The sequence below is a fragment of the Grammomys surdaster genome, unplaced genomic scaffold (assembly GCF_004785775.1).
Source record: "Grammomys surdaster isolate TR1022 unplaced genomic scaffold, NIH_TR_1.0 126398, whole genome shotgun sequence".
NCBI lineage: Eukaryota > Metazoa > Chordata > Mammalia > Rodentia > Muridae > Grammomys > Grammomys surdaster.
Genome location: NW_021621192.1, coordinates 4,191,776 through 4,211,048, shown reverse-complemented (window position 1 = coordinate 4,211,048; position 19,273 = coordinate 4,191,776). Strand labels below are relative to the sequence as shown.

At 41.8% G+C, this 19,273-nt stretch overlaps 1 protein-coding gene across 1 annotated transcript in view; it reads right to left on the bottom strand.

The window, feature by feature from the left end:
* Cep97 (centrosomal protein 97) overlaps positions 1–14,375 on the bottom strand; it is a 33,720-nt gene extending 19,345 nt beyond the window's left edge. Inside the window, exons 1-7 of the mRNA XM_028760263.1 lie at positions 14,272–14,375; positions 9,979–10,121; positions 7,216–7,374; positions 5,716–5,817; positions 3,709–3,822; positions 2,816–2,982; positions 297–461 (exon numbers count right to left, since the gene is read on the bottom strand). Coding sequence (XP_028616096.1) covers positions 297–461; positions 2,816–2,982; positions 3,709–3,822; positions 5,716–5,817; positions 7,216–7,374; positions 9,979–10,121; positions 14,272–14,314 — 893 coding nt within the window. The 5' untranslated portion in view covers positions 14,315–14,375. The remainder of the gene's footprint in view (positions 1–296; positions 462–2,815; positions 2,983–3,708; positions 3,823–5,715; positions 5,818–7,215; positions 7,375–9,978; positions 10,122–14,271) is intronic.
* Positions 14,376–19,273: the final 4,898 nt, after the last annotated feature.

Genomic DNA, 19,273 nt, shown 5'->3' with positions numbered 1-19,273 from the left:
GGCTCTCCTCCCATGCCCTGAATAAACTCTATTCTATGCTTAAAAATAAAAAAAATAAATAAAAAAAGACTCAAACCTAGGGCCTTACACATGCAAGGCAAATCTACCAAAGCTATCTATAGCCTTGGTGTTGACAAATGACCCATTCTTCCATTATTGTTTGGTAAAGGAACGAGCCACACTGTGTAACTTAGCTGCTGTGACACAAGGCCCGTATTTAGATGTGTGCCCTCCACCACTGGAAAGTCTGAGGTACCTTCACCTCCAAAGTCCTCAGCTGCCACAAACAGGCTTACCTCTGTTTGCTCAGAATCTTCTCTAGTTTGGCATCCTCTGCAGTTTGAAGACCCAGTGCAGAAATAAGAGGACAGACTGTAGCCAGATACTGGACAAGCTGGATATGCTGGCCAGGCCGATACGATCTCCCCTTGCCTTGACTATAGAGCCATTCAGCCTTCAGACTAAGGAGGAGATGACAGCACAGGGGTCAAATACATTGCTAAGCAACAGTGATCTTCCTTTCGAATTTACTTAATAAAAACCAATGGATGTTTTTCATTTTTTTTAAAAAAAAAAAAAAAAAACAAGCTGGAGAGATGGTTCAGCAGTTAAGAGCACTGACTGCTCTTCCAGAGGTCCTGAGTTCAATTCTCAGCAACTACTTGGTAGCTCACAACCATCTGTAATGGGATCTGATGCCCTCTTTTGGTGTGTCTTAAGACAGAGACAATGTACTCACATATATAAAATAAATTAAAAAGTCTTAAAAAAAACCCTCAAGTTTTACTTACTTATTTTTAGTTAATTTTGAGGAAAGGTGTGTGTCCATACATGCGTGTCTGTGTGTGTGTGTGTGTGTGTGTGTGTGTGTGTATGTGTATTCCCACATGTGCACATGTGTGTGAATACTCTTGTATATGTACAGTAGAGGTTGAGGTTGGGTATCTTCTTCTATTGTTACACACTTTATTTTTTGCGACAAGGTCTTTTGCTAGGCTGGCTGCCCAGCATCTGCCCAGCAATGTCCATCTCCATCTCCTCAGCAGCAGGATGACAAACATGTGGTACAACCCCTGCTTTCCGATCTATATTCCTAACTCACTCCCCTTGGCCTTATGTTTTAATTTTTTACAATTAGAGGCACTTTGTTCGTAGTAATGATTCCAAATATTTTTGAAGTATTTTCGAAGAAGCAATGAGCATTCGCTCCATTTACTTCGTCAAACAGAAGCAATCTATAAGCTCTTAATGGAAATTTTTAAAAATATCTAATTGGCCACTTTTTAAAAAACTGTTAGGAAGTGGGAATTAAATATTACTGATACTTTATTTCCTATACAAAATTTATCACTAAATGTTTATTTCTCATAAGTAATGCAATGAACAACAGTGATAGAATTTCACCATTTTGTAACCCTTAATGAATTAATGGTTTGGGTCATGGATCATTTATAGTTACCAATAAGAAGACAGACATTCCAGACACTGAGTATAATCTAATAGTATCTACAAAGTAGCCTTCCCTTTAAAACCTCAAAAATATCTGGACACAGTGGTACAAGCCTTTAATCACAGTACTTGGGAAGCAAAGGAAAGCAGAACTCTGAGTTCCAGGCCAGCCTGGTCTACATAGTAAGTTCCAGGACATCCAGGACTATGTAGAGAGATCTTGTCTCAGCAAATAAATAAATAAATAAATAAATAAATAAATCCCTAAAACTGAATCTGATCACATCTTCATATCCAACGACCAATGTAAACATCGATAAAAGGGAGAAGAAGATGCCAAACATACAAGAAATTGTCTGAGAACTACCCAGTCATCATAGCCAACCTATAGAGTATACAACCAGAAGAGACTGGTGCTTTTGTTTAATTTTGCTGTTGTTTTTGGAGACAAAGCCTCAAGTAGCCAGGACTGACCTTGAACTTGTTATGTAGCTAAAACTAGCCTTTCCTGCCTTCATCTTCCAAGTGTTGTGACACCAACTTGCTTGATATTTTAAGATACTAAAAAGGATGCCCCAGAACTGGAGTTACGGCTGGTTGTGAGCTACCCTGTGGACACAGGGAATGGAACCCAGTAAGAACAGCCAGTGGTTGAAACAATATATATGTAGTTGAGCATGATTTTGAATTTCTGGATCTCCATTTCTCCAGTGTTGTATTCATAGGCATGCATCCCCATGGCCAGTTTTCTGAAAAACCAGTGCTTTGAAATATTATCACAGTGAAATAGAAGCTTGCTATTGCTGGCTAGCAAGTAACCACCCATTTCTGTCACCCTGTTCCCCATGCTGGAGTTACAGAACAAAAAGCTATACTTGGCTTTGTATGTGGGTTCATTTATTTGTTTATTTGTTAATTTATTTGGGTTTTTCGAGACAAGGTTTCTCTGTGTAGCTCTGACTGTCCTGGAACTCACTCTGTAGACCAGGCTGGCCTCGAACTCAGAAATCCGCCTGCCTCTGCCTCCCAAGTGCTGGGATTAAAGGCGTGGGCCACCACTGCCTGGCTTTAAACCAGCATTTTTAATTTCTAAACTTACACTTTAATTAATTGATTAGCCAGATGGTAATGGTACACACCTTTAATTCTAGCACTCGGGAGACAGAGGCAGGCGGATCTCTAAGTTGAAGGCCAGCCTGGTCTGGTCTACAGAATGAGTTCCAGAACAGCTAGGGCTACACAGAGACACTGTCTTGAAGTTTAAAAAAAAAAAAATCAATAGTCTATAGCAAACTAAAAGTTCTAGAACTGATCTTCCCCAAAATTCCCTTGATTGGTGCCATGTTGAACAGATCACACTGTCTACCTTTCCTTCTGAGAAATCACATATCCATCCAGTACTCTGAGATTTAGACACCAGCTGACAATGTACGGCCGATAGTCAAACCCGGGAATGGATGGAGTTGCCATCACACAAGGATTGTTCATGATTGATAACTGCTCCAGTTCACTTAAAGAGGCCAAAAACGAGATCTGCAACAAAAGACACCATTGTTGAACAAAATGAATGTCTGTCCAGTGTCAAGCACAGGGTTCCAATGACTACATAACTTTGGCAGCATTTGAGAATGTCACAATTTGCCTCTTGTTTTAAAGAGCATCAAACGATACTCTACTATTCTATTAGCCGCTGACTTCTAAAACGCTAAAAAAAAAAAAAAAAAAAAAAACCTGGCCATTTGTCCTTGCTGAACAATAGAAAAGTATCGGCATTATTTCCTCGTTAAGAAAACCAGATTTCTTTTTTTTGTGACAGGATCTCACTTAGCCCAAGCTGACCTTTAGCCTCTAATCTTCCTGCCTCTTTTTATCAAGTGCTGATGTTACAGACATTCAAGACTTTGCCTGGCTTGAGAAAACCATTTTTGAAAAAAAAAATAGCAGCCAGGGAAAGGTGGACAGGTTCCTTATTGGCCCCTATAAAGTAGATGTCTCTTTCTTGCCAACCACCAGCGTAATTGCAGCATTACAACTGAAATTCAGCCTGCTGACCTGCCAGGGTAAGGAAAAAGTAGAAAGAAAAGCAATGACACTCTAGAGCCAAGCGTTTCACCATAGTAGCGTGTTCTCCCAAGACGGTCCCAGTCTAAAAGTGAGCTTGAGACCCACTCCTGCCTCTCCAGGCTTTTCCCCTTCCTAGATCCCACAGACTCCTGGACTTCTCCTTCCTGGGTTCCACAGAATAACTTCAAATTTTACCTCATTTAAGTCTCGAATTTCATTTTCTGCCAAAGACAGTATAGAAAGATTTCTGGGTAGATACGCAGGTGCCATTCTAAGAGAAGTGATGATGTTCCCATGTAAAAGCAAGGTCTTGAAAGAAAAAAAAAATACAAATCAACAAATTATAAATAAATTAACTTGACAATGCCAAAATGGCACATGCAAGAATAAAGAGGTCTATTTTGTTATACTTCTCAGCACCCATAAATCAAAGAGTAACACTTAGAAGGCACCTAAGTGGTCTCTGGCCCAACAGGACCTATGACATACCCAAGAACATGTGGTTGATGTAGTATTTAGCTATGCTATGATGCACTAGCATTGTATGCAATTTAAGTTAATATTCAAAAAAATAATCCTTTCCTTTTAAAATGTCAACATAAAGACTGGCATATTGGCACATGCCTTTAGTCCCAGCACTTATGGGGCAGAGGCAGGCTGATCTCTGAATCCAAGACCAACCTAATCTATAGAGCAAGTTCCAAAATGGTCAGGGCTACACAGAAAATCCCTGTCTTGAAAAGCAAAAAAAAAAAAGAAAAGAAAAATAAACAAACATATCAAAGTAAGAGCTGGAAGCTAGCTGGTAGTACTGCACATCTTTAACCCCAGCACTTGTGATTAAAGTGATCCCTGAGTTTGAGGCCAGCCTAGTCTACAGAGCAAGTTCCAGAACAGCCAAGGCTACACAGAGAAACCCTGCCATGAAAAAACTAAAAATAAATGATAGATGGATGGATAGACAGATAGATAGATAGATAGATAGATAGATAGATAGATAGATAGATGATAGACAGATAGATGGAGGAATAGCCCAGTGGATCAGAGTGTTTGCTCTATAACCAGGAGGACCTATTATCAAATCCCTAGCACCCATGTAAAAAGCTGGGCATGGTGGCTCCTACCTGCACTGGAGGGAAGTAATAAGTGGATTTCTGGCCAACCAACAGCTAAAAAAGTGAGCTTCCAGTTCAGTGAGAAACTATCTCAAAGCACTAAGGTAGAGAAGGATAAAGAAAGGCACCCAGCATCTTGTTCCACACAGGTGTCTCCACTCAAACCCATCACCATGTACACACCCACATCCACCACACACACACACACACACACACACACACACACTACTCACGAATGCATGCACACACACGCACGTGCACACATCATTCCAGAGGGAAAAGGATATAACAAAAGAAAAAATGCAGAAAATATCCAATCATCTTTTTGAATTCTCTTAGCATTTATCAGGACAGCTGGATACATCAAACTGTTTAAAATTATTTTTGCTATAAAATGATTTCTGTTCAAGACGTAGGGAAAAATGGAGCTACAGATTTCACTTCCAAGGTCTGAAGGGTCTATGTGGACCTAATAGTGTTCAATTAAGCAAAAATACAGGGAAAAAACTCTATACTATGATTTTGGTTTAGATTTATTTATTTATTTATTTATTTGGTTTTTTCAGACAGGGTTTCTCTGTGTAGCCCTGGCTGTCCTGGAACTCACTCTGTAGACCAGGCTAGCCTCGAACTCGGAAATCCACCTGCCTGTGCCTCCCAAGTGCTGGGATTAAAGGCGTGCACCACCACCGCCCAGCTAGATTTTATTATTTGTTTTATGTATGGAGGTATTTTGCCTACACGTATGTCTGTGCCTGGTGCCTGTGGAGGCCAGAACAGGGAATTACATGCCCTGGAACCAGGATTACAAGTATTCATTAGCCACAATATGACACTGGAATCAAACCCAGGTCCTCTGGAACAGTAGCCAATGCTCTTAACCTTTGAGCCATTTCTCCATCCTCCATGTATTAAGTGAAATTCATGTTTTTAATTAAGTTATACTTAGTACTGAAAACAGCATCTTTGAGAATAGAAAAATATAAACTCACAAATATACATACACACAATGAGACCGTGAGACCATATTTTTAGTAATTTTTTAGATTTATGATAACTTTTAAGAAGTTACAGAAAACCCACTTACCTTCAAAGATATCAGTTTCGATACATCACCTATCTGGGGTATGCTATTGTCTGATAAATCAAGGTGCTGCAGAGCTGTACAGCTATTGATTTGCTCCATGGTCTATTATAAGAAAAGCATCATGTTATTCAGCGCACTTCAAAACAACGGACAAAATGGTCCCCTAAGTCTTTGCAGCTGAGCCCCTGCTCCCTCTTGTCACCAGAAGCACAGCAGCAGAGCTGAGCTGAAGAAGGGAGGAAGGGAGAGCAACATTCAGAACATAGCCATGCTGCAAGCTTTCAAGGCTACCAAGCAATTCCTAACCTCGCAAACATCTACAACCCAAAGAGAGTTCAGTGGCATCTAACTGTTACTAGAGAAGAGAATTTACAAAATCAGAATGAAGACAAACAGCCTCTGTTAAATCCTGGCTCTGTGATCAGGGAAGGACCAGAGCAAAGCAGCATCTTTTAGGCATTATGGGACCACCACACCCATAAACACACAGCAGCTGTGGGTATCTGTATAAGACCCACACAAGAGCAAGCCAGTTAACACTTAGCATAGAGGGAGAAGAGGTTCCAAGCCCCACCCCTGAGGACCTATGGACAGGCAGTTAATGGCTTCTGAGAAAGGGAGCGTCAACTTTCCTTAAGAGTGTGGCCCCTATCGAGTCAACCGTGACCCAATGGACAGTACCACACCCAGGAATACTCAGACAGCATAAATTAGATTCAATTGATCATATTTTTTTTTAAAGAGAGAGATAACATCAAGTTGGGTAGGGAGATGGGGACAGAAGTAAAGAGTTAGGGAAGAATGTAGATAAATATAATCAGCATATGCTCTAAGTTGTATGAAATTCTCCAAAAATTAACTTAACTTTTTTTTAAATTTTGGGCTCTGCAACTTCTTAGATGTATGAACTGGATAGATTATTAAGTTGTCTGTGCTTCAGTTTCCCTTCCTATATAATAAGCATAATAACATTAACTACCTCACAAGCTGACATGAGCTTACTACAGACAAGATGCTTAGAAAAGTACATAGCATAAGGTGGGCACTCAGTAAAGGCAACTATTATGATAATTCCCTCTACTCCCCTTATCAGAAAATAAGATACAGCAATGACTATTAATTTATCCAAAATTACATAGTTCCTGGGTGGCAGAAACAGTAGACGGAATACAGATCTCTTGACTTTCCCTGCATCATTAAAAACGTGCTTAAAGTTTGACTCAGTGGAGGAGCATCTCCTCCCCCATCATTCTAGGATCTTATTTACTCTTTCAAGTATGATAGAAAGTCTCTGTTCACGTTTAAAAGTATACTATACTGTAGTATGTGTCTCAAATGGAGGCGTCTTAAAGTCTGTGTTGACATCGATTATAGAAGTGAACATTCTCATTTTTTAGTTTACTTATTTCTATACTTGCCAAGTTTCCTCTTCACAGGGAACAGGTAGAGAAAACAACAACAAAATCTCAAAAGTTAGTTACCAAGAAGAAAGCCACTCACCTTCAGATTATTGCCTGCTAAATTCAGCCATTCCAAATGGACGAGGTCCTTCAGCCCTTCCATGCAGCCAATACTATTATGAGGTAAATTTAACACTCGGAGTTGAGTCAGTTTGGCCACACCCATCATCCGAACCAATCGATTGTTAGCCACTGACAACTGTGAAAGGAGAACATTATTATTCCTAGAAACAAAATCTGTATCTCCACATATTATTACTTTCACATTCTGGTAGATGGTCAAAGATTCCCAAATACACAAACTTATATTTTATATTTTAATATAAATATATAATTTATATATTATATTTATACACTAACTTATATTTTACACATCCATTACCTACAATATAACTACTGGAGTTTGTTGCTCTAATCAACAAAAAATATAGATAAAACCTGTTGCAGGGTAACCAACTGACCCCGGACACAGGAAGGAATTCACATGTGGTCATGTAAACCCAGTCAAAAGCCCACGGCAGGGGATGGCATAAACCCTAGAAAGAAGCTACTGATGGGTTTTTCTAATGGATAGAATGTACCTATCAAACAGACTTCTAACTGCAGCACATACACCCTCAGAACAATGCTGAAGTCAGCTGGATTCAGAGAAGCTCTTTTGCAACGGTTGGTGTTGACTGCACAGATTCAGAACTAGTCACAGTGCTGGAAATAACTATCTGCTAAAATGCCCAGCCATAAACAGGACATGTGTAAGAGCCCCTCCAAGGCTCGAGGAGGGCAGTGGAAGAAGGCTAAGAAAGAGGGGGAGAGATATGAAATAGTGTCTTCTGAGTATCACATGGCTGCTGTACTCTTGAACTCAAAGCCACACGAGATCTCCAGAAGATTGAGCTCCTGGACAGGTGGAGGTGGAGGAGAGCTTGGAAGACCCTATCCCTCCCTGAGGATTAACAGACAGTGGTTGACAGAGAAGGGAAAAACGATTTCTTCAGGGGTGTGGCCACAGGTAAGGTGTCTATGCTCCTGTAAATGGATTCTCACTCATGTCTCTCATGAAATTCACTTGGTCCCAAAAAGAGAGGTGGAGGAGAAGGAAGAGGAAGAAGAAGAAAAAAAGAAGACATAAAAAAACAAGAAAGGCCACTTGAGAAGAGAAATGGTATTAGAGGGAGTGGACAAAAATGAGAGAGGGTAACACAGATGAATATTATAGAAATATATGTATATACATATGCAGACAAATGAAACCCAGTATCATACATAATCAATGTATGCTTTCACATTTTTTTAAAATACAGATAAAGCTGAGTAAGATCTCTGCTAATTTTTAATGATACGCGTGTGTGGATGGTGTGTGGATACGGGGGTTGCTGCGTGTGTGTGGTGTGTGTTTATGTGTTGCATTCTTGTGAGTGTGTGGGTGCACATGCCCATCTGTACACACACACAGGCTAGAGCAGGACTTTGGGTATCTTCCTCTATCCCTCTCTGCCTTATTGCTTTGAGACATACTTTCACTGAACTGGAAGCTCATCATTTTGGCTAAATTGGCTGGCCTGCTGGCTCTCAGGATCTGCCTGGCTCTCCTCCAATGACCAGGTTGAACGTAAACTACATGCATCGGTGCCTCGCTTTTTATATGGGTGCTGGCGATCCAAACTCAAGCCTGTGTGTTTGCAGAGCCAGTGAGCCATCGCCTAAAGACATTAACAGATCAACAACCTGGAAATATAAGCTCCACAAAAACGGTCTTCAGACCATTTCAGTCACAAACTAGGACAATGACAAGTATACTAAGAGGGACCAAATAAACACTTCTTTTTTGTTTCCTTTGTTTTGGTGCAGTAGTGACAATAAACTTAGGGCTTTGAGTATGCTAAGCATGTACTCTTGGCATTCAAGTGTATCCTCAACCCCAACATTCTGGGATGGATAAACTCTTTATCCCAATACGAAGTAAAAATTAGGTTAACACAATATTTTGTCAACATATAATGTTCTCTTTAAAAATATGTATTTTAGCCGGGCAGTGGTGGTGCACGCCTTTAATCCCAGCACTCGGGAGACAGAGGCAGACGGATTTCTGAGTTTGAGGCCAGCCTGGTCTACAGAGTGAGTTCCAGGACCGCCAAGGACTACACAGAGAAACCCTGTCTCGAGAAACCAAAAAAAAAAAAAAAAAAAAAAAAAAAAAAGTATTTATTTATGGGAATAGAAAGATGGCTCAGCAGCTAAGAACATTTGCTGCTCTTGAAGAAGATCAGAGTTTAGTTCCTAGCACCCAAGTCTGACGCCTCACAACCATCTACAGGTAACCCCAGCTCCAGGGAATCAGACCTCCTCTTCTGGTCTCTGTGTGTACTCATATACATGTGGCATATAGTCATACAGATATACACAAATATACTTATACAAAAACCAAAATAAATAAGAAATTTAAAATATGTATCTAGAGAGAGCAAGAGCGTGCATATGCATGCCTGCACACACATTTGCAAGTACCCTTGAGCAACAGCACATGGGCAAATGTCACCAGCATCTTCTCAAAAGTCAGTTCTCTCCTTCTACCTGTGGCAGGGATCAAACTCGGGTCTCAGGTCCTACCTACTGAGCTGTCTTGACGGCCGTTTTCATTTTTGTAATACTGCTTCTCTTTCCTCCATTGTAAGTGTAATACATGTATTCATCTTCAGAAGCTAGCATGTAAAACTTTAAGGTGACATTTACTGCTTTCCAGGCATGTAGAGTAACTCTTTGGCTTTGTTTAGTAATAAATTAGTCTTATGTAACCCATACCTACCTGTATTAACTGTTTGCATTTCTCTAGATTTTCCAGTTTAATAATCTGATTTTTATCCAGAATCAAGGTGTGAACATCAGCTTCACAGGGCAAGTTGGTACCTAATTTCTGCAGTCCCTGCCCTGACCAGTTCACCACTGATCCTTGAGAAGAGAAGATATCTTGTTAGAAAGCAAATATGACAACTGAGCTTAGCATTTCACACTGAGGGAAAAAATATGTAAACACATTTAAAACTACACCAGAGCACAAGTATCAAGAGTTTCAACCTATAGTAATCCAGAGCTGTAATACTACATTTTTTTCCCTCTCAAATTACAGGCTGGGAGTATAGCTCAGAAGCAGAGCCTTTGCCTAGCATGCAAATCCTGAGTATACTGTATTATTTAATTAATAGCATTCAAAAAACAGGATTGAAGTTTCTTTTGAGGGGTTTGGGATTTTGTTTTTCTCAGGTTTTTTCTGGGTTTTATTTTAATTTTCTGAGACAGGGTTGTAAGGAGCCATTCTGCTGCTCCGGTCCGCGGGTCAGGGAGCAAGAGAGAGAGTGGGGACAGAGACGCGGAGAATGGAGACAAGACGAAGTCTGGTCAAAGACGACGTCTGCCTGCTGGAGACGGAGTCTGCTCTGGAGACAGAGTCTGAGTCTGTCTGCTCTGTCTAGTCTGTCTGCCTGAGTCTGTCTGAGTCTGTCTCGGTCTAGTCTCTCTGTCTAGTCTAGTCTGTATGCTCTGAGTCTATCTGTTCTGAGTCGTTCTGGAGACGAAGTCTGTCTGCTCTGACTAGTATGTGTGCTCTGCCTCTGACTGCTCCTTTTATATCTCTCCTGAGTCTCTCAAGTGCTGGGATTAAAGGCGTGTGCTACCACTTCCTGGCCTTGACTGAAAGGATCAAGATAATCAGAGTGTGCTCAGCTGTTGTAGGCTGTTGAAAACAAGTCTCTTGTCAGGGTACATGGCTCAAGATGGCTGCAAAGATAATAGCCGCCCTCGGCTCAGAGTCAGCTCCCAACACAGGGTTTCTCAGTGTTTCCCTGGCTGTTCTGGAACTCACTCTGTAGACCAGGCTGGCCTCAAACTCAGAGACCTGCCTGCCAATCTCCCTAGCGGTTGATTAAAGTGAAGATCCCTTCCTGGCACCAAGTGCAAAGTCTCCTGTCTTTGAAGGAGGCAGAAAATTAATGTCATTAAAATGATAAGATCCCCACTCTTAAGCTATGGGAAAGAGACAACCAAGCGTTCCCAAACAGCTGTGGCCAGCTTATAAAAATACACTGGTCACTGATAACAAAATGAGTCATTTCTCCCCAGGTCAAAAAGGTCTTTTTCCAGATGTATGGTCCCTCCTTGCTGTCTGAACAAACATTAACAGTTTTAAAAGATAGCATTCCTTTACCCCTAACCCAATCATGCAATGCCAAGGCTTGAAAGCCCCAGCCTACACATTTCCCATACATACACCCCATCCTCTAGACCCGGGCATTGCATTCCTAATCTGCAGAGCAGGGAAGGTAGCGTCCTGATAAAAGACTTTTATGAGTTTACATTGGTGATCTCTGGAGGTCTCCTGGGGTTCTCAAGAACTGGGCATAACAAAAGAAGGGTGCCACCACCTCGAGGCTTATTTGCCCCCTTTTTTAATCTTTCAATTCTTTCTTTGTTTTGGATTGTTTTTTGTTGTTATTGTTTGGGGTTTTTTTGTTTGTTTTATCCTTTGCTGTTTTCAGACAGGGTCTGATACTGGCTAGGCTAGCATAAACTCTCTATGTAACCAAGGCTAAATTTGAACTCCTGATCTTCTTTCCCCCAACTCCCAAATACTGGGATTATAGCTATCATCACACCAGGCCCTAAAACTAATTTTTTATAAAGATCAAAATGTTTATAACCTAACTACAAGTATGTCTTCAAGAGCCCAAAGTCGTGTGTATGGGAGTCGGAGGCAGTGCCTCTCATGCGTGCCCAGAGAAGCCAGAGGAGAATGCTGGGTGTCCCGTTCTGTTACTCTTTATTCTCTTACACTCTCTCGCTGAACCTGAAAGCCTAGCGCTAGACAGGAAGGCAGCAAGCCCCCATAGCACTAGGTGCTGGGCTTTCCCATGGATGCTGGGGTTTCAACTCCAGTCCGGATGCTGTCACCTCGAGTGCTCTTACCCACTGAGCCATCTCTACAGCCCCCTCCTCCACTTTGTTTTTTGAGGCAGGGTCACTTACCTGCCTGGAGCTCATCAAGTAGAGTGGGCTGGTTGGCCAACAAGCCCCAAGAATCCGCCCATATCCACCTTCCCGGCACTTGAGATTACAAGCTCCTGCCACCAAGCTCAACCTTTTACCTGAGTTGTGAGGATTGAACTCAGGTCCTCATGCTTGTACAGTGAGCACTGTGCCAACTAAACTATCTCCCCGGTCACTTCGAGTAATTTTAAAAATCACAGTATAGTTAGTTAATCGATGGAATGATTTTCTGATTTCACAAGGTTGCAGGCAGCACTCAATAAAGCACCTGTAGCACAAATTCAAACTGCAGCCCCCCTGACTAATCACTATGGACAAGTTTCCTTTTCTTTTTCTCATTTATTTTTCATAGTCTGAAAGCCCCCAAAAATTAAGGTGTTGGCAGGTTTGGTAACTGAGATCCCTCTCCTAGAGGCTGGCTGCCTGCTCACTGTGCTCCCCCCCCCAACCCCCATGTGTTTCCTCTCTTAGCCTCTGCCCCCTCCATTTCTTCCTTGAGTTAACTTTTCTGCTCTACAAGACGTAGATGACAGCCAGGCGATTTTTAAAGCACCAGCACATCTTCAATTTCCTGGCCAGCTTGTCTATAACGGTGAGTTCTGGGACAACCAGAGCTACATATTGAGACCCTGTCTTGAAAAAAACAAAACAACTAGGCAGTGGTGGCAAACGCCTTTAATCCCAGCACTCAAGAGGCAGAGGCATCTCTGAGAGTTCGAGGCCAGACTAGTTTATTGAACGAGTTCCAGGACAGCCAGGGCTACACAGAGAAATCCTGTCTCGAAAAACAACAAGAAGAAGTGGATGAGCCACGTGCACACCTCACATCTTTAATCTCTGCACTGGGGAGGCAAAAGTAACAGGACTTCTTTGAGTTTTAGAGCAGTCACAGCTACATAATGAGACCCTGTCTTTAAAAAAAAAAAAAGAGTCAGAATATAATATAAACATTGTTCTACATAAAAACATGAGCTAATGGGAGAAAAGCACCCAAAATATCATCTGGCTCTTTGAGGATAGGGGGATGGCTCTGTAAATGCTAATTGCTGCTGTTGTGGGTTGTCTTGGTGAGCTAGGAAGGTTTAGGAAAAGAGTTATCAGAGGGGCGGGGCCTGAGTAACTGCCAATTTCAAATTTTCGATCAGACTGGGGCTACCTTGGGATGTAATTTTTCGGGGTTCCTAGAGGGTTTCAATGCTTTTCTTATCACGTGAGGCGTCGTGAGCCCCTCCTTCAAGATGAAAACTAGACTGTCCTGGAAAAGCGCACCTAGCGTTCGCACTCAATTCCAAAGTGTCAACACATCTTTTAGCAGAACTCCTCCCCATAAGAATTCAGGGTTCCTAGGTTATTAGCCAACTCTACCTACCCTGGTCTGCCCCAATCCAGCCAGCTGCTATCACGCCTCAGAGTGTAACCAAAACAAAAGCTCTGAGGTCGGCGCCCACGGAGGCATCTCCCAGGCACAGGCGCACCCCCAACCTGCGCTCTGCCAAACAAAGATCAAACTCGACCCCAGGACCCGGTCTGCAGAATGAAGGGGGACCAACGCATGTCTGGATCATTCTCAGATTCTATCACAGCTACTGGCCACTTCCAAAGAAGAGTTCAAGCAGACTATTATGCGGTTTCAGATATGATGCTTCCTGAACGTTCTCGGAACCGACGAGAAGGAGAGGCACGAGAAATAAAAAAGCTCTGCCAATTTCCTGTGGGCAGTAGGAACTCAAAGTAAACGTCCCAGAAAGGTCACCGCAGTCCGAAGCCCACTGCCCAGTCAGGCTAGGGAGAGCGCGGGACAGGGACGCCGGGCACCGCGAAGGCTCCTGGGGACTGAAGTCCCTCATCCAGCCTTCACCGCAATGTTGCCGGACTGGACCAGAGAGCAGGACTACAACTCCCAGTAGGAAGTGCGCCTCCGTGTTGCCTACAACCCCCTCATCAAAAGAACTGGTCCAAAACTGCACCTCTAAACCCAGGCTTCCTCTTTACATCAAGCAACTATTTAATATGACTTAGCGAAGTAAACTTTGGAATTTTGGGATGGGGATCATCGTACCTTCTCCCGGAGCCAGATCGCCGTCGACTCGAGCCACCGCCATACTTGCCGCTTGCTAATGACACCAGGCAACCGTTCTCAGGCGTTCTGTAAAGCATGTAGTCAGCAGTGGGGCGCTGCAAACTACAACTCCCAGGATGCATAGCACTCAGACGGCCCAATTGGCTCCCTGATAGGACTCGCTGGCTACAAAGTGAGAGGTAAAGCCCTGCAGACCTGGGTTGACACCTAGAGTTAATCTGTGAGCAACTTGCATTGTTAGATAAACCATTTCACTCCAGGTCCAGATGTTTGAGAAATTCGACACTTTTACCACCTGGCACATTATGAGGTCGTTGTTTAAAACAAATTGATTTTGAAAACTCATTGCTAGAAGTCTCTATGGCAGCTATCCATTTTTGGCAATTCTGAATAAAGTTTAAAAGGTTTCAGCTTCTCTATAGGAATAACAGTGAGATATTTTGAGATAGTCAAAATGGATACGCTATATTTGCAATTTACCTAATCTTACCTAGTTAAATAGACTTAAAGCCTCAGAAATAGATTTTTTTTAAAAAAAAAAATGGTAGTTTTTACACATTGAACAGAACTTTTAACCAAGGAGTATATTTAATACACACGTGCCCAGAACTTTATCCGGAGTAGTCAAAAAAAGTTTAAAATAGCTTCCAAAGTCAGAAATACTTACTTTGCCTGATTGGAAGGGTACAGGCTGGGTTTTTTTTGTTTTTTGTTTTTTTGTTTTTTGGGGTTTTTTGTTTGTTTTGTTTGTTTTTTGTTTTTGATTTAACTATGAATTCAGTAATCGGGAACTGGAAATTACAATCTTTGGGCAAAATTTGATAGGGGAAGTGAAATTAAGCTAGGGTTTACAAGGTAACTCAATAATCATACAAAGGGGGCTCTACTTTCTTTCATGAACTGCTCAAGGTACTGAAAGCTACTCTTGGTGTTTGAGAAATTCGACACTTTTACCACCTGGCACTTGAAACAAACTGATTTTGAGAGCTCATTGCTAGAAGTCTCTATGGCAGCTGTCCATTTTGACAATTCTGAATTAAGTCTGAAAGGTTTTAGCTTCTCTATAGAATGACTATAGGGCTCTCTCTGAAGTCTGAGCATCCTGTTCAGGAAAAGCCAATAATTTGCGCTTCTAACTCTTCAGGCTCATAATTCTAAGGGCATTTCCTCTTTCCTGACTCCCTTTTCTCTTTGACATCATTGCTCTTAAAGACCGTTTCTGTTTCCCATTGCTTTAGACTAAAGATAATTTTCTATTTCTGAAGAAAAAATAAGAACTCTCCCTTCCTTTTAACCAGTAGACACCTTAATTGGAGAAGAGTCTTACTACTTTATATGTGTGAAAACAAAGCAAGCCAGGCATGACGGCTGAAATTTTAATCCCAGCAGTTGGGAGGCAGAGGCAGACAGGTGGAAATTTTAATCCCAGCAGTTGGGAGGCAGAGGCAGACAGGTGGATGTCTGTGAGTTCAAGGCCACCTTGGTCTACTTAGTAAGTTTCAGTACAGCCCAAGCTACATAACAGGGGGAGTCTGTATAAAAACAAAACATATATATATATATACATATATATATATGTTTCTCCAGTCTCATAACTTCTCCCTTGATATCAACATAAACAATTGGAGAGAATGGCGAGATGGCACTTAGCTAGTAAAGGAGTTTGCTGCCAAGACTGATAATCTAAGTTCGATTCCCATAAACCACACAGGAGAAGATGACCACTCACTCCTAAAAGTTGTCTTCTGACTTCCACATATGTGCCATCTCATCCAAACACACACACACACACACAGAGAGAGAGAGAGAGAGAGAGAGAGAGAGAGAGAGAGAGAGAGAGAGAGAGAATTTAGAAAAAGAAAGCCAAGTGTGGTAACCCAAATCTGTAATATCTCTCTAGTGGATTAAGGCAGGAAAAAATATGCCAGCATTGGCCACAGAGGCACCTTGTCTCAAAAACAAAACAACAACAAAAACAAGTAATAACATCAGCAAACAACAAAAACCCAGAGAAATCCTCCAAAGAATAATCATATATTCTGGGGATGACTTTTTGCAGCTGTGTCCAAATTTTTGACATTGCAGTACATTGTCACCAACAAAGTTTATAGAAGAAACACTCCTGCTGGGCTGGAGAGATGGCTCAGAGGCTAAGAGCATTCCTTGAGTTCAATTCCCAGCAACCACACAATGGCTTACAACCATCTATACTGGGTTCTGATGCCCTCTTGTGGCATGTAGGTGTGCATGCAGATAGAGTACTCAGATATATAAAATAAGTAAACCTTTAATTTTAAAAAAGCACTCTCGTTTTGTTTGCTGTTTTTGGTTTTTGTTTTCTGGAATTGCTAGGGATCAAACCAGGCTCTCCTTATCTGAGGCAAGCACTTTTATTACTGAGTTACATCCCCAACCCAAAGAAAAAAAATTTTCTCGCCGGGTGGTGGTGGCGCATGCCTTTAATCCCAGCACTTGGGAGGCAGAGGAAGGCAGATCTCTAAATTTGAGGTCAGTATGGCCTACAGAGTGAGTTCCAGGACAGCCAGGGCTACATAGAGAAACCCTGTCTCAAAAAAAAAAAGTAGAAAAATTAAGAAAAAAAAATTTTTTTTTGGTTTCTCGAGACAGGGTTTCTCTGTGTAGCCCTGGCTGTCCTGGAACTCACTCTGTAGGCCATACTGACCTCAAATTTAGAGATCTGCCTGCCTCTGCCTCTCAAGTGCTGGGATTAAAGGCATGTGCCACTACTGCCCGACCAAAGGAAGTTTTTGTTTTTGTTTGTTTGTTTGTTTGGTTGGTTGGTTGGTTTGTTTGTTTAAGAAGAAGGGGCTGGTGAGGTGCTCCACAGTTAAAAGCATTTGTTTTGCTGAGGAACAAGTCCCAGCACCCATGTGGCAGGCAGTTCACAACTGTCTATCACTTCAGATCAGATGTCCTCTTCTAATGTCTACGGAGAACCATGAAAATGCAAAGTGCACTTATATACATACAGGCAAAACATTTACACACATAAAATAAAAAGAAATATTTATACAAAAATATTAATGTTTTTTAATGAGAATTATGTCAGATGTTTTGAGTTACCAAAAAAAAACAAGGGGTGGGGGATGGAGAAAAAAAAAACCAAGATGCTAGAGAAATGTTTAAGAGCACTGGAGGTTTCCTACTAGACTCCCTGCCCCCAGACACCCAGTGATGAGTTACTATCCCACATGGCTCTTTTCCTTCCCTGAAATGAGTTCCTCATGCAAGCAGTTTGAAGATAGCCTAAAAACTTTTATCCGACTCCCACCAAGACCCACAGTGACTAGAATGTGCAGAGATCACTGGAATTTAAAATAACAGTTTGAAAATAAGTTTCTTTCCCTGTAAACTGGATGGAGAGCTATCCACAACTCCCGTGATAATTTTAAGTCACAGATGAACAGATCAAAATGCTGGTAGAACTATGGCCTTCTCCATGCAAAAGGCAGGTACGAGTCTGGAAGCATTCTCCCACTCCATATGGATGGCATCTCGATACTCAGAAAGATATGGGAACAGAAGAAAGAAGGCCCTGTCCTTACCTACCACAAATCTTCATGACTTTGCCCCAGACCTTATTTGACCAGACATACTGATCCTTGGTATGAATGTAGCTTCGGGCCCTTGCTGTCTAGCCAATGGATTCCCTGAAGCACAGAAAAGAATTCCCAGTGCACCAGAGTCTTATGAAGTAATAGCCCTCCTCTTTCAGTACTCCCTAATGGGCAAGCATGACTTTTCTTCCTAGAACCTGGCTACGGAAAGTAAACATGCAGCTGTCCATCCATCCTGAGCCTCAGGCCCACAGATCTCACTTCCCAGACAGAGACTTACTTATCAAACCCACTGACTCACTTAGAGAAGGCAGTAGGGCCTAGTGTCCTGATAGATGAAAAAGCTTAGTTAGCCCTTGGGGGACAGACTTGGTAATTCAAGCTGGCTTCTAGTTTGATGAAATGACAGAATTGAAAAAGAAGTGTCCATATACTTTTTGCTAGTGAACTGGATCTCCAATTCCCTTCTCCAGATTCTAGGAGCCTTGCTCAGGCATGGAAGTCTCTTCATACTGTATCCTAGAAAAGGAGATACATGCATGCCTAATAGGTCCCAGTGCTTTAATTGATCCTCTACAGTAGCTCTGCCATACACTCAAGAGAGTGCTAAGGAGGATGGGAAGGAAGAGTAATAATGGAGGGAGACTGTACTGAACATTGGTCCAAATCCCCAGTGCCAAAGGTCTCTATCTGTGATCTTTTTTTCATTTTAAAACATTGGTTTCAGCTTTAATCAGAATTAATATGGCCATTTTTATTTATACAGCAATATTTCATTTATTATTTAAAATACTTTTAAAAAGTACAGTATGTGTTTATCTAAGACTTCTAAGTGGTATAGACTTCATGTATTGTCACAGAATTTGAGGAAAGAAAATCGTGAGTGTGTGTGTGTGTGTGTGTTGCGTTGCCGCTAGTACATTGTTAGGACTGTCTTGTCACCTCAGATTGAGATTGTGCACTTTATATTGAACTGTGTGGTGTTGCAAATCAACATGTGTTGCTGTGAAGCTTGCACAGTGTATTATCAGTGTGAATTCTTCTATGTGGTAGCTGCATTGAACTTTGAACTTTGAGATTATGAGAACTACATTTGCATCTGTTCCTGTCCTTGCCTCTCTTCTCCCTCACCCTCTCACCCGGTTCCAAGCTATGTGCCCTCTCCATCGGCTCTTAGAGAAAACATAATCTCAACTAAGCCCCACCCTAAGAAATCTCTTTGAGAACTGTGTGATCGCACACAAAATGCTTCATCTCTGAGGCCAGAGAAACCAATTATGGAGTGTCACAGGCAGCTGACAGGGCAGGTGTTGACTCTGCAGGGTCTTGGAGTAGGTTCTCCTCCTCAGAATATGGACAAAGGATGCACAGGTGTAAATATAGTAACAGGACAAAGAAGCAAA